General features: G+C 37.0%; 1 protein-coding gene across 4 annotated transcripts in view; it reads right to left on the minus strand.

The window, feature by feature from the left end:
* Positions 1–15944, minus strand: part of SMG1 (SMG1 nonsense mediated mRNA decay associated PI3K related kinase) — a 69984-nt gene that overhangs the window by 43317 nt on the left and 10723 nt on the right. For all 4 annotated transcript variants that reach the window (XM_082312922.1, XM_082312920.1, XM_082312923.1 and 1 more), the window contains 8 exons: positions 12467–12622; positions 7071–7207; positions 4613–4671; positions 3739–3952; positions 2793–2918; positions 2626–2698; positions 1851–1948; positions 27–200 (listed from right to left, as the gene is read on the minus strand). In XM_082312922.1, coding sequence (XP_082169048.1) covers positions 27–200; positions 1851–1948; positions 2626–2698; positions 2793–2918; positions 3739–3952; positions 4613–4671; positions 7071–7207; positions 12467–12622 — 1037 coding nt within the window. The remainder of the gene's footprint in view (positions 1–26; positions 201–1850; positions 1949–2625; positions 2699–2792; positions 2919–3738; positions 3953–4612; positions 4672–7070; positions 7208–12466; positions 12623–15944) is intronic.

The raw sequence follows: 15944 nt of genomic DNA on the forward strand, positions 1-15944 counted from the left end.
ACAAAAAGAAAAACCTGATTTCTTACATCAGTTACATATGCTTCCGTAATTGGTGGTCCTCTAATTGGGCTGAAGCGTTCCCCAATACTCCTCACCACAGTACTGAAAACCCGAAGAAGTGCAGCCAGTTTCGGTAGCGATACTGAAGGAGGAGGAATATCTTCATCTACCGATTCCCCAGAAGCCACATGGCTGAGGTCCTACAGCACAGAAGTCATATATCAGTACACATCATTAACAGTTTTAATACATGTATAAAAGATCAAAATATGAGATTGAAAATACTTTATCTATCTATTTTCCAGGCATATTATAGATACTATCCAATTATAGATATATTTATCCAATATCCCTGACTTCACAAACATACGAAGATGCGATATAGGCACACAATGACAATGAGCAAGTCACAGAGCAGTAATGAGACGCTGCTCATTTGTTTAGCCACTGTAATAGAATGCTCAGACTACATCTTGTAAATTAAAACAGTGGCTTACGATGTTCCTGGCCCCTGGAACATGATCATCCATATTGCTGCACTGGTACAACAGTTGCCTGCACACTTTTACTGCTCTCCCAAACAATTCCCTTCCACAAATCGGAGTCAGGACGTTCGAGTGGCCATTCCCATCACACTGTTTACATGCAGCTACCTTGATCTGGAGGCCATGAGTTTACTAGCAGGCTACTTCATGCCAGCTGGCATCAGTGCCTGGGAACATTCCCAGAAGTGCTGATCTCATTAGTATAGATATAGCCTCGGTCTACCCCACTGTGAGATAAAAACACACTAGCTGGAACCACCTCCTCCATGATTTAAGTTCACGCATGTTATCTTAAAACTCTTCCGTGACTAAGAATACACACGTCGTCCAGTTCAGCAGACAAGTTGATAAGCAGCGACTTACTGCACTGACTAATCACTTTCAGCCGTGTGCCTACAGTCACAGCAGCACAGGTTTCTGTGAGCTTGACACCGCCAAAGAGGTCTCTGAATCCTAACTCTTAAAGCTGTACCATCAGAAGCCTTGGTGTACATGTAAGTACACTAACAAAATCAAATTATTTATTCTACTTTCAGTGAAACAGATTATGCTGGAAGTACAATTTCACCTATAGGATCTGCATGTTAACATATATAATATAGCATAATCTAATTATAAGCATATATATATATATACACATATACAAGCACATATACTTTAAGAAAAAGACAACACTCCCCCCAAACCAAAACTCTTCCTTTAATGACAGCGTCAGATAAACTCTACACCCTGTTAACTAACCAAAGATTACAAAGTCAAAACAAAGCATGTTAAATGAATACACTTTAGTTTTCTATCAGTTCCTGCTGGTATTATTATCATTATCATTATTTCCTGCACAATATGATCTGTTACTTCATTTAAAGAAAAAAGACATTTACCATTAATCTACAGAAGCATTAAGAATTCTTCTCCCCCAGTAGTCACTACTTTTGAAAAACTCTGAAGTTGGACAATTAGAGCAAATACCAAGGAAAGACTGTGAAATGTCTTCATTGCAGCTTTTTAAAAATGAAGGCATTCCTGTTTGGTTAATTGCTTTTATTTTTATTATAACATGATATTCTCAATCAACAATGGCTGAAAGCCTGGCTATGATACAATTTAAGTAGTTCATGAGGATTCGTGTAGAACTGTCATTGTACATGCCTTTAAGTATACTTTGTAATTTGATCCTCTTTTCCCCAGGAAAACCATATAATTTTATTCTCTACAAATGTAATACATCAATAAGAATCACAGCTGTGACTTTATTAAGAAATCCACAACAGTTAACTCTGGTATACACCATAAAGTCTTGTTTACCTCAGCATAAGCTTCCATATCTTCTAAAAACTGACCCAAGAGTGTGGTAGAAAAAGTAAGATCAGCCACCCAAAAGGGCTCCAAGCTCTGCAGCCATCCTGTATAAAAATACCAGGACAATTGAACAGGGGAATAAGGTAACATAGGAAAATTAAGTTTTAGTTGCATATTGGTGAGGTAAAAGTTTCTAAGGTAAGAGAAGGTCATCTGCATGAAAATTCTAACATAAGTTGTTTTAAAACTAAATATAAATTGTATTGCCCTTCTTTGCCCCTTTGACAAATTCATTTTAAGGTTCAGTCCTGCCCCACAGCAGTTAAACATTAAGGATTGAATCTAGGACTGTAACACAGAAAACATAACAGACTTGCTGTGAATAATGCCAAGACAACTGCTATAGCTCTAGGAAGAAGTTTCCCAGTTTCTTAAATGCCAGTACAGTGTCTTCACCACAAAGATTTTTCTAGAAGTACATAGCAGAAAATATATTCTTCCACAGAGACTATATTAAGATCTATAAAACTATTAAAAATTGTTAAAAAGTTACACAAAACAATTGATGTTTAAATGTGCCTGACTATTTTTCCAGATATAGCATAAAATGGCAAACGTTAATTTACTAAAAGATTAGGAGCAAAGTCTCTTGTTACGTAGCGAGAAACTCATTTTGGTTTTACGTCAACTTCCATGTCAGTAGGACCAGACTTGTGTACGTAAACCCACATCATCTGCAAGCCAGAGCGGACTACATCAGTGACTCTTTGGTCAAACTCACCAGACACCTGTTGCGTCAATGAAGGTTTCTGAGTGTGATCTATATGCCATCCAACCAGTATGTCCACTGTGTCCTGGAAAGCAATTTTGAAAAAAGGTTAATTACCCACTTTGCTGCACCAACATTTCTATGCGAGAAAGAAAATACAGAGGACAAAGTAAGCTTACCCTAAAATTGGTGCTGAAAATGTGTGGGTAGCATCGGGACACCAAAAGGATGCACTTGACACATTTGCACAGTAACTCTGGTGTATCCACATTTTCTAGAATGGACTGCAGGCTGGTCATTACAAGCTAAAAAGTAAAGCAAAGCCACTAGACATTTCACTTCATGAAAACAACATGTGAAAAAGTTGCAATATTAGACACAGAGATTTATTCAGTGCTGAACACATTTTAGCAAACTACTTTGATTCAAATAACAGAAACATCTCAATACTCCTTCTGCAGGAAGGAAGAATGTAAAAAGCATCATGTATACTGCATGAAAATAATCATTTCAAGTGGGCATTTGCTTGAAATATGGTAGACCCAGGTTCAAGGCTTGGGGACACTGTTTTCTTTAATTCTTTAGCCATAGAACAACTAGTTGTTCTAAGTCCCTGTTTCTCCTGCTGAAGCTTTTTGGCTCTGTAAAATAAATATTAAATTGCAGCACAGACCTGGACATAGTTGTTCTACACCCAATATAACAGACCCTAAAACTTGAACCAGGGGACCAGATTTGTCTGCATACATCCTACTCCCTCTCAGATCTAATTACAATTCAAGTTAAAAATTGTAAATAAGAGGTAGCACAAAGCAATCAACAGGTTGGATTTTCTGTACCATTCCACTTGAGTTCTCTTTTTGGTCTCAACAAGATTCCTCCTCTTGGATATGCAATATATACTAAAAAGTCGCATCAAAATATATATCATCCTACAAAGACTTGACATTCCTTTCTAATGTAATCGAAGAATCCCATTCAGTCAGAAAGTTCCCTCCCAGTTGTAATTATATTTACTTATTATGTCAACATAGCGTTACTTACTGTTCACTTCAGTTTAAAAAGTTGATTCAAGCATTGCACTGGAAAAATCATTAATAATCCTGTTTTAACTTGTAGTCTTACCTGCATTAAAGATGAAAAGGCTTTCTTTTCTCCTACAGTCTCTAGTGCTTTGTAGGTTGCACACAAATAAAGAAGTTTAACTTCATCTTTTGTGGATGAGCTGAATTTGCTAAAAATCCATTTAAAGATCTTCTCAGCCTCGTAGCTCAGAGAAGCACAAAGAAGGCCAAGACAGCAAGCTCCTTCCTGTCTTAGTTCTTGAAGCAATTTGCTACTGTATTTTTGGGGAGAAAAAAATATAAATGTGGAATCTCCAGACATGAGAGCATAACAGAAGAAACCACGAACAAATTGAAACATTTTCTAAAACAGAAAAATATATGCGTGAATGAACCTGCTTCCCTCCCACTTAATGGCAGCAGTGATGAAGCTAAAATAAAAATTAATAATCTGAGTCTATGAAATAAATCAACTTTAATAGAAGTATGCAATAAATAGGCTGTTCTACTCGCAACACACGATCCAAGGAAGAAAATTCTTAACATACAGCTGACTTTGGCTAATAACACTGAACTAAACACCAAAAAGCCCGCACACACCTGACCTCCCTCTATATATACTCTTAATTGCATGTAAATGAATTAAATCAGGTTGTAAAAAAGTTCAATTTGCAAACTAGATAACCACAGCAGCACACTACTACACCCAGGTGATTAAACATAGCTAAGACAGACTTCATATTACCTACAACATAAAAGCCACAGTTGTGCATTCACATTCTCTGTGTGTGAAGTGTACTCTAGACAGTCTAACAGTATTGTTGATATGCCTAAGAGTCTTAACTCTCCCCCATTTCGATACTGAAATCTAAACCTAACACTGACATTATTTTTCCTCTTTAAAGCCTTCAAACTGCTTAGTTTTTCCAGCTTACCTTTCATTGAGTACATCATGAATGGCAGTCAGGATATTATCCAGTTGTTTAACTAGTACCTATAGTATAAGATACATAAAAGGCATATGTATAATAATGGCACAATAACTTCTGCAAACAAGGTCCCGTTTACACCCACATTAAAAACACCACTGCCAATTCTGTTTGCTAATAGAATGCTATTATGCTTTCCACGGCCACTGCAGACTAGCATGAACTATATTAAGCAATACTGCAATATTATCCTACTTGTTATATTTCATATTTATTTACAGTAGCCACAAAAATACACTGGCAGCCTGCTATCAAGGTTTGTTCTAAGTTTAGTTCTTGCTGGTAATGTTACATCACAAATGTAAGACTCACCATACAGCTCATCAGTAGCGTCTACTGAAGACCTAGTCTCCTATACTAATAATCAACTCTATCAGCAGAGTATTTAATTGATCAGCTAATACAATCTGAAATATTAAAATTTCTCCTTAGGCAATCCTGACTTTCAGAGAAACAGAGTACTATTTTGGGGGATGAAACATTATTGATGAACCTGTGCTTCTCAGTAAACATAACCAGAAATACTTGTTTTCCTAACATGCACTGAAAAGAAAAAAAAAAAAAAAAAAAACCAACGAAAAAAAACCCCAAAAAAAACAAAAACAAAAACACATTAGTGAGCTGAGTTACAAAGTCACACATTAGCTGCAACTGTATAAGATATTAACAAGAAGTTTTCTTGACCAGTTAATAAAAACGTTTGTTCTCTTTTCTTCAGAAAGACATTAATCTTTAACACAGTGCATGTTCTCTAGTTTTTGTTGTTAAGTTTTGAACACCACCATTCTTTTGGGGCGGGGGGGTGAAGGAGAGAGGTCCACATGCTTGGCCCCTCAGAACTCACAAAGACATTTTAACAATGTGCCTGCAAAAAATTTAAAAAGGTATCTGCAAAAGAGGCTACAAAAGAGACAGGAGAAGGCATCTATACAATTTAGAAGCTGGAGCATGGTGCCATTACATGACAATGCCACTGCCTAGTGACTTTTACTGCTTTACTTTGTTGAACACACATTTCAACCCTGAAAAAGAAAAGAACTCTGTTAAACTACACTTAATAGTGCCAAGAACTGCAGGACCCAGTGCTAGGTTAAACACTGTCCATTATGAAGTTTTAGGATTGACATCGTGGATATCACTTGACGTCTGATCTTGTTCTCATTAGCGAGCTGGGAGAAGTTTAAAGAAAAATTCCTCAGTGACAAACTGTTAATGTTCTGACCACTATCAAGTCCAAAGTTTGTCACCACTGACATTATGTTAGATATTAGAATGGCAATTCCAATATGTTCTGAGATACCAATAAACCTAAATAAAATGCAGTTACAAAAAAAAGGGGGGGGGGAATGCATTGAGAATAATGGAAGTAATTAAAAAAACAACCACTGAATAACTGTGGAAAGCATTTACTCCCCAAAACCTTGTATTAACAAGGATTTTGCTTCAGAGGAAAGCTGAAATATTAGTTAGCCTTGCACATGGTCTGCTTATACCTAGGTGCACAGAATAGAAAAGTCTCAGTGTCACGCGCCTTTTGGAAAAGAGCACAATTACCACTGGTTAATTAACATATAATGAGAGAATGAACCAACTCCTTGTAAATATGGACAGACACAAGACCCACAACTGAAATATCACTGCACTGCCTATAAATGAATGGCAGAGTATTAAACCATCACGTCCTGCTTTTTCAATACTTGGAGAACTCCTAAGATCTCGAAAACGGTGGGGTAGATGTCAGACAAAATACTCTTAATACTTCTCTTTAAAATAAGTAATATTAGAAACATATACCCACAGTGGGATACTTCCTTGCCCCACCCCCAAATCCTTAAGAAACACTTGAGGATATTAGAGAGTTCAGCAACCCATTAAAAAGCCCAAAGATGTAATGAAAACAAAGATTTATTTGTTCTCTTTCCATAAATGGGAATCCACATACAAAGGTATTCAGCTAGAAAGCTGAGTAACTCTAAGATGAGCTTTTCACAAGACTGTATAAATATCTGCATATTTTTAATTTAAAATACAGAAACAGTTCTTGAACAAGACAACAACATGGTTCACTTCCTTTTCCTCTATTTCCTTGCTGAAGGATCCAGAGGATATTGCCAAGACCAGTCAAAAAAAAACCCACACGCATGCCATATTTATTCCTACAGCTCACGCATTCAGTAGTTTGCTTTAAGGCAATATGTCATAAGTAATCAAGCAATGAAAAATTTCCTCAATGCCGGAAAAAGGACAGGCAATCCAGAAATACATTTTCCTTTGTTATGGAAGGAAATTCCTCCCTGTATATAAGATACTCCTCTCAGACATATCCCAATACTCAGATTTTTAACAAGACAGTTTTATAAAACGAGAAATACTCCAGTGCGATGGAAAAGTAAAAATTACTAACCAGTTTGTTTTCTGGTTGCTGAATGAATTCTTTCAATTGCTTTACAGTAGCCAGTCTTCGGTCTCTGTCGTCTTCCCGAGTAATCCTCCGAAGAAGATTTGACAGTCGAGACTCGTCAGAATAAGACAACGATCGCTCTGAAAAAGAAAAGGTAATTATTTCTTTTCTCTACAGCATTTGCTCAATACTACCTGTATTGGCTGAAATGTGTATTTGTGGACTCAATAAGTCATAATAGTATTTCAAGAAAAAAGTAAAAAAATAAATCCTGATTTGTTTTAAAGCTAATATGAGGAAAATGAAATGTAAAATCTAATTTAGCTACCAAAATATTTCATTTTGTCTAGTGGACAGCCCAGTACCTGGACAGAACTCATTCAGAACTAAGCAAAACTGTTTTACTTCTACACAAAAACCTGGATTTAGTTCCCTTCTACATAACGGGAACAGAAAAAAAAAAGGGGGGGGGGGGCATGGGCATGGCAAGGTTAAATCAGACTTCTGACTGAATATATAAACAAAAATAATTCTAACAAATAATATTTAAAGAAAACCTTGTGCAAAAAACAAGCTGCTTCTTGAAGCAAAGAACCAGATTTAAGCTCAAGCAACTACCAAGAAACAAGATTTCCTCTATCATTTTGGCACAAAAGAAAGATTATGAGTAGTCCTCAGATAGCTAGCAGGGTTCTGCTTTGAAAAGGAAAACAGATCTAATCTTCCTCTATTGAGGAAGAAAATATACACTGTGCAGAGGTGCAGTGGCTATTGATTTAAGTGGACCATAATACAGGAGAATGTTTCCTAAGAAAACATTTCATTTAAGTTGACCAATAGCACTATCGATACCAGTAAAGGTCACAACTCAGTTTACCTGATTTAGTTACCGATTACAATTAATTTATATGAATAATTAATATCCCTCATTTGAAAAAAGGAAACAGAGTTTCTTTTGAAAAGTTTAACATTACATGTTTCACAATGATTAAAATTAGAGGATTCATGAACATTGTAAGGTTTTCTTAGTCACCATAACTCTTTTGAGAGCACCCAAGACAACTACAGACAGCTTTTTTCTCTGGTATGTTACACATCAGACATTTGATGGGAGCAGCCATAAAGGCAACCTGGTTATAATGGGAAGGTTAAAATGGGAAAATACTGACAGAAGATGATGTCTGCCAGCCTGGGAACTGCAAGCCTGAGAACCTGGCCTGGGAGCCTGGAGCATCCCCTTGAAGGGCAGCTGGGTACCTAAGAACCTGAGACATCCCGAGATACCCTTGATAAATGCAAAACCAAGAAAGTGCAACAACAAATTTATTGTCTGGAAAGGTGAAAAATAGACTGTAATGGAGGAAAGCATCCTGCAAAAGCAGGAATCCGCAACAGCTATTGGCTGCTCCAGCTGGAAAAACAGACTGGGAAAGCCAACATTGGTCTGAGAAAATAGAATACAGCATCATCTATTGGCTGTTCCAGCTGAAAAACAGTAGTTAGTAAAAGCTACTGGTGGCTCCAAGTGGTTGTGTCCTATGCCCCCTTATGTCTCCCAACAATATGAAAACAACTCACTTTCTACCCAAAATGGAGCTTCTCTCCAAGAGCTGCCCCTGCGAAGACTTGCTACGTGAGATCTCCTGGACAGACCGGACCCTCACTGGGGACGCCTGACTGACTCCAGGCTCCATGATGCAGATCGTCTTTGAAGTGACACTTTGCCTGTCATCAACTGGCCACACTCCTGGGAGAAGTTTGGCAAGTGCTGTACCGGTAAGACTTTGAATAATATATATAGGTGTGCATATAAATAATTAAAGTATACACTTGCTTTACTAGTGGTAATTTGTAGTAACTTGTAATAAAGAAATTTAAGAAAAAACCTTTGTGTCCTTGTGTATTACAAAATCCTATGAACCCACCCACAAGCCAGTAACTCTTGTAAGTCATGGCATCATCTACAGGAGAGCATGTCTTCTGTATTATAGTCAATATTCTCAACCTTATTTTCATGTCTTTATTTTTTGAATTTTAAAAGAGAATATGAATAAAATAGGCTTTGATAATCTGTTTCTTGCCAGGCATCAGTTTAAGCAATTAATTTTGAAGACACCTGACATTCTGAAGGATTAGGCAGGCTTAGCAAACATTAAAATAGAAATAAGAGTCTGAAGGATCAAATCTACATTTTGTTCCTAGCTAGCACAACTACACAAGACATGTTGAGATGTTATCTGACAGGCATCTTTTAAGATGTTACTGATTTTACAGAGGACTAAGGCATACATATCCATTTAGGAAAAATTAAGATTCTTTTCCCTCACTTTATCTGGAAACCACAGTCTTCAGCAGTGGACAAAAAGCTACGTGTCTGGTGAGAAACATACAAGGAATCACGATCAGCAAAGACACCTTCTGAAGCATATCTGCTAGATCTCTCTGCTAGATGATCACTTGCATCTGAAGATCTCCTTGTATTTCTGCCCAGAGTTGAGCTAGCAGCTGTAGTCCAAGGCTTGCCTGCCAATGGTCAATACATAGCCAAACTTCAGAAAGATGGACCTAGCATAATTACCCACCCAAAAAATTTGATCAGCCCTGGAGAAGAAAGAAAAGGACTACCAAGAAGAATGCAGCCTGCCCAGGGGTGTACCATGTCTACCATTTTCTTTAAAACCTGGGCAGTAGTAGAAGGCCACCAGACCAAGGGAAAAAAATTTTTGAAAGTTCAAATGGAATAGTTTGGAAACAAAACATACGCAAACAAGAATGAAAGTTCTTTTAAAGCTTGGTTACAATGGAAATTAACACAGACTACTGTACACAAAATAAAAAGTGCAACTGCTATTCATGAATAATTCCACATGAAACCTCTTCTGCTAGGAAAGTACTGTGTTCTATGTTATTGAATATATCTCGAAAGCTTAAGCTGAACCAAATCTACATACACTTATTTCACTATTAGACTGTCTACATATAAAGCCTCTCAAAACAGCAATTTGAATCTGTCCTTGAGTAAGTCAGTGCATTGGCCACCCCATAATACAGTCCTTTCCAAGACAATAGATGTGCCTCATAAGAAGGAGAAAAGTCTATTCTACAATATTCCTAAAGCTACACTCTACTAACACTAACCTGGACCAGGAACACACAGTACACATCACTTCTCTTCAGTCACTCCCAGTTGCACCGATCTCGGCCGCTCAGCAAGCAAGCGCATGGGAAGCTACACCAGCACAGCTGGGTTAGGTCACTAGGTACTGCTCTTGAAGGGCAAACCAGGATGCAGTGGTTTGGAAAACACTGAAAATTATTTTTACTAAATAACTTTTTATAAAGATATTCCAGATATTTGCAAGATTCCTAAAAAATTCCCCACTCCTGTCCCTAAAAATGTTGGTTGAGTCTTCAGTGTTAGATTAAAAGTCAACAGAAGTAGAAGCCTTGAATTAATTAAATCCACAACTTGCAACTTTTTAGTGTTGTCTTCTCTGCATTCATCTTTTTGTTTGCAATCTCTTCATGGAAAACTGTAATTTATTTTGAAACATGGTTTTTCTGTTCTACAGACAAAAAAAATCCTAAACCCAGAACTGTATAAATAAAACTACTACCACCAAGATTACTGGTGTGAGACACACATTTAACTGCTGCTAGAATAAGACATACTGTTCAAAACTCTCTACTAAAAGCAGCTTTGTTTTTATTCAGTTAATATCTGACGAACATTGGCATTACTCCCTAAGAGAGTAAGTGTTAGCTGTATGTTGAGCTATAATCATAACCTAAAAAAAAATAAGCTAACCAAGAACATGACTGAAGCTATACTAATCAAAGCACTAGTTAATGAACACCTGTATGACTTCCACTTTGTGAAAAATCAGCAAGGTCTCAGCCACATGTTAACTCACACACAGAAGACAACATTTTAAAAATTGCTTAATGCACACACTAACAAACAGTATAAATGAATTTTAAAAATAAGATCCTATTGCAACATAATTCCACTGTATTTTGAAGATATGAAAAATCAAAATGACTTGCTGAAACCTACAACAATCACAAAGACAGCCCAGTTAAAAAGGAGAAACTCTTGAAATCTAACATCTAGAGGACAGAATACGTACAGAAGCATACAAGTCATAGGCAGAGACTTCAGTCATCTGAAATCATAGTTCCTAACATTTTAAGGATTGAAGAGGTGCTAGGAGAACAGTCTGAATTTTACGCCAGTACTAACTAATAGTAAATTCATGCACAAGCCCACTACCAGAAGTATTATTTACACAGTTCTCTATTAGATAATTCTGTTTCCTCTACATAGACATAATTTAAGACACTAAAAGGACTGAATAATTTTTATATCAAGAGACCAGAATAGGATTATATACTCTGAGTTTAACCCATTCCAAAGATGAGGCTTTTGCAAGTCATGTCACCACTTGCACCTCAGTCCTTCCACCCAGAAAGCACACTGAACACTCTTCTTTCACCTTTTGTCTCCTCCAAAATATAAATCCCTGAGGAGAAACACCATGTCCTCATATGTTTATAATGTGCTTGGCATAAAGCAGTCACAGTTTTTGTCAGTGGCTCAACTACCATTTATACTAAGTGATGCAATAAATGACAGTGCTTAGTCATAACAAAGTTTCTATTTTCATTCAAAAGTCCTTGGAGTAACTACTTTTTCTTTTTTTAAAAACTATGACTTAAACCCAGATAGTGGAAAAAGTGAAGCCTTTTTTCCAAAACCACATGCCCAGCATTCTTGCACCCTCTTGCAACTCCAGACTTCCTCTCGCTGCATCTCCCAAGACCTTGCTGACATTCTCATGATGCCTCCAGTTCCTCCCTGGCCTCTAATCCTCAGCTGAGCAAGAGGGAGCACGAATTGTGGCTGGTTCAGGAGTACACATCTACTGACTAATCAGCTGGTATGATGTGATGACTAGTTGACCTGCAGGCCAGTGAGAACAGATAACGGTTGAGCTCACTGTTGAAGGTTTTCCCGCACTAGGGACTCATTAATTAACATTTTTTGACTCAGGCATCAATTTTCAACAAATCTAAGAGCAAATTCTCCTTCTTGGAGCCCTTGATCTCTTTGCCAAATTTTGCTAACCTGAATAAGGGTTCAAAAGCTATTTAAAGGAAATGGAAAGATTGATAGCATAAGCCATGTAGTCTAGAGATCTGCCCAACCTATGGAGGAAGTCTCAATGCAGGGAACAGTAAATACAAGATGACAGTTTCCATCAACATCATCTAATCATATCTCACAAAAAATAAAATCCATATAGATTATCTAATCATAGTGAACTTCTTTTCATATTCTGAAGACAAGAGAGGTTTCCAAGAGATCCTATTTTCCTCAAAATCTGTGGTATCCTTACCCTGTGATTTCCTCATGTCTTTTGTGGCTAAAGCACGATTCCCATGCGGAACACTGGTAAAATCAGGATTGGTCACATTGTTAACTCTCAGCTCTTGCCCCAACGACTTCCGACCATAAGTATTTTCCCCAGATCCTCCATTGACACTGTAGCCACCTGCGGAAAAAACAACATGAGATTAAAACAGGCCATCAGACCATATATTTAGTAGGGTAGTATGTTATGGGTTATTCAATTCATATGCAAATTAGCAGCCCTATCCTCTACCACCTTCTTTAGCTTCCTTTTTCATTTTCACATGCAAACGTGTTTTGTTACGCCCTGTAAGTTTCCAGGTCACATATTCAGAATCTAATCAGTCTTCTTTTGAAGCATATGAAAAAACCTCTATCACAATGAAGTTTAACATCAGTTTTGTTGCATTTGGGGTTTTCTTATTATTAATTTTGAACCTATGTTTTACAAGGCCCTTCATGTCAAACTGCTAGTACACATGGCTAGATACATTCACTTACTTGCTCCTTGATTATGCACATCAAATTTCCACTGTTTTCGTTATAAATCCACTACACAGGCTCAGTAAAATGGAGAAAAAAAAAGGAGAAAGCTTTTTAAAAGCCACAGATTATTTATATGTACAGATTGAACAACTCTCCCTAAACATATACCAGTTAATATTTTCACATACTAATACTGACATTATCTTAAATTAATTAAACTCAATCCTACACTCTCCCACTTGAGATACATATGGTACATCTTCGGTAACAATATAAAACAGAAATAAAAGTATCATTTTGAATAATTCAATTCTATTTACTCCTACACCCACAAGAATTTACATACTCAAATGTTGAAACCAAAGATTTTTCCAGTCTGCCACAACATTTTGAGGGGCAGGTTCTTCCTCTGCAGTAGGGTGGAGAAATGAAACTGTCCCTTGAGCCTGCCCAATACTTCACTCAATGTATTAGAGCTCACTTTCAAGGCAGCTGTGCAGGCAGCTTTCTAAAGTGCCTTCTCTGCCTGAGACAGGGAAGAATCCACTAATAAAATTAAACCCAGAACAACAAAAGATATGCAAGGCTTCTTTCAGAAAAGGTACTTCCACAATTCCACCTGAATCAGTGTATAAAAGAAAGCCTAGGGTAAAGGAGAGGTAGCTCTCCGTAAAAAGAGGCAGCCTACCGAGACTACAGGATAGATAGAAAAATAAGTTGAAACATCAAGGTGAATCTGGACCTTAGTAGATGTAAAGAATGTCACCTTGAAGGCAAAGCTTTTGATAAAAAGAAGCTGTGAACTAGCAGAAGTTTGTGTATTTCTATACACACGCGACTACCCTACCATTACAGAAAATCCTGTGCAAAGTCTCAGTTGTAATTAGTTAATTACCATTACAGTAAAGATAATTCGTGTATATTTGGATTTACAACATTAAACTCAATTTTTAAACATAAACTAGTATGCATGCAACATTAACATTATTTTGTCATAACAAACCAACACTGTCCTGTGAAGGAAATTACTTCTAACAGCAATAATTATATTTATGACTAAACAGAAGTTTATCGCTAAAATTCAAAGCAACAAAGAAATTAGTTTAACTGATGTCAGATAATCATGCATTCAGACCACAAGCATGAACAATCAAAACCAGACATACTACCATATACTATTGGAGTTCTTAAAGTTATTTCATATTTTCCCTCTAGTACACAAAACATCCCAGCTTTTTTGGTTGTCTGCAAAGGCATGTAGTATTTGCTACAGCATATTTGACATTATCTTAAATGAATTAAACACAAACCTATATTCTTCCACTTGACATATAGCTGGTACATCTTTGGTAACAACATGAAACAAATTGTCATTTAGAGTAACTAAAAACAGCAGGGCAATCAGGTTTTTCAGCAATAAGGCTGTAAATATTACATTATAACTCTCTTCAGTTATCTCCTGGTCTGAAAAGTTTTTAAAAATCCTAATATAGACATATTTTATTCATTTCCCTTTAAATGTTAAATCTGAGACCAAATAAGAATATGATCGGCTATGTCACTGTTATTAATTTTAGCGTAAATATGCAGATACCATGACATATGAATATTAGTGCAGTATCTTTTTAGCAGTAAGGACTCTGAGCACATCATAGTTACAAATTAAAAGGGAAGAAAGTGTTGCAGGAAGGAAGAACATCTCATCTATAAGTAAAAACCCAAAAGCCTTCTATTTAGCTTTAAAAACTTAAATCTTCCAACTCCCCTGTCTTGTTTTATAAAGCAAAGGAGAGAAGACAAAGGGGAGAGACCTAACTGCAGTCTTCCACTAGGTCAGACTTAACCGCAGTCTTCCACTAGTTCATGTGAAGGGTTACTTAAAAGAAAAAAAAAAAGAAAAGAAAAAGAGAAAAAGACAGCCAGACTAATCTTACAGATGCAGAGCAAAAGGACAGGAGTCAACAGTCATAAGTTGCAGCAAGGGAAATTCAAACTGGATATGACAAAACAATTATTTACTAGGAGAGCGGTAAAGCACTAAACAGGCTGCTAAGGGAGGCAGCAGATGCAGAACCTCCCATCCTTAGAGGTTTTCGAACCTGAACAACTTCCAGAAATTATCAAGTTGGAAGTCATTTTTATTATCAACACCAGAAGCTGGGGCCGGGGGGGGGGGGGGGGGGGGGGGGGGGGGGCCGGCGGCGAATCTTCTCAAGGATTCTAGGTATTTATGACATATCGTTATCCAGGATAGAAAAGCTCGTTCTTAAAATGAAAATTCCATGCTAGCAGACTCCAACACATTAATTGAAAAGTCCCAGTAAACAAAGAAACTATTCTGCATCTGTAAGTTTACAAATTTCTAGATATCTCTAGATATCTCCTATCTCTAGAACTAGAGATACTTGGAATTTGGTTTTATAGTACACAATATCCTAATCATCTCTTTTCAAGTCACACCTGAACAAAATAGCTTAGTTAAAGTGCTGAGCTAGCAGAGACATGCCCTGTAAGATACAGTACTTGAGGGAGAAATAGGTGCATATTTCCTTTTAAATGGCACTTTCCCAGCAACTTCATAAACTACTTCACGGTATTTGTCCGAAACTTACTATTTCACTATACTTATGCCAGTATGTTCTTTAAATAGTAGCACACTTCGAAGTATAACCTACTATGCCAGTCTGCGTGAAACACAGTAAAACTCTCCATGTTAGCAGACACGCTGACACTTCACTTTCTAAGCAGTTACTCTGTTAAAGTCAACCAAATCTTAAGGTTCTCAAGGTATGCAGATAAACAAATACCTGTTTCATGCTCCTGCCTCCTGCTAACAGTACCTACTACTTATAAAAAAATAAATTTGCATCAGTGCACCCAGGTGTAACTTCCCCTAAGATGCAGCAATTCTTTACAGATAGTTAGAGGGCAAAGTAGGGGGAGAGCAAATGCTTTTTAGGTTCCTGAACAAAAACTCC

The sequence above is a fragment of the Platalea leucorodia genome (genome assembly GCF_965183815.1).
Source record: "Platalea leucorodia genome assembly, chromosome: 5".
Taxonomy (NCBI): domain Eukaryota; kingdom Metazoa; phylum Chordata; class Aves; order Pelecaniformes; family Threskiornithidae; genus Platalea; species Platalea leucorodia.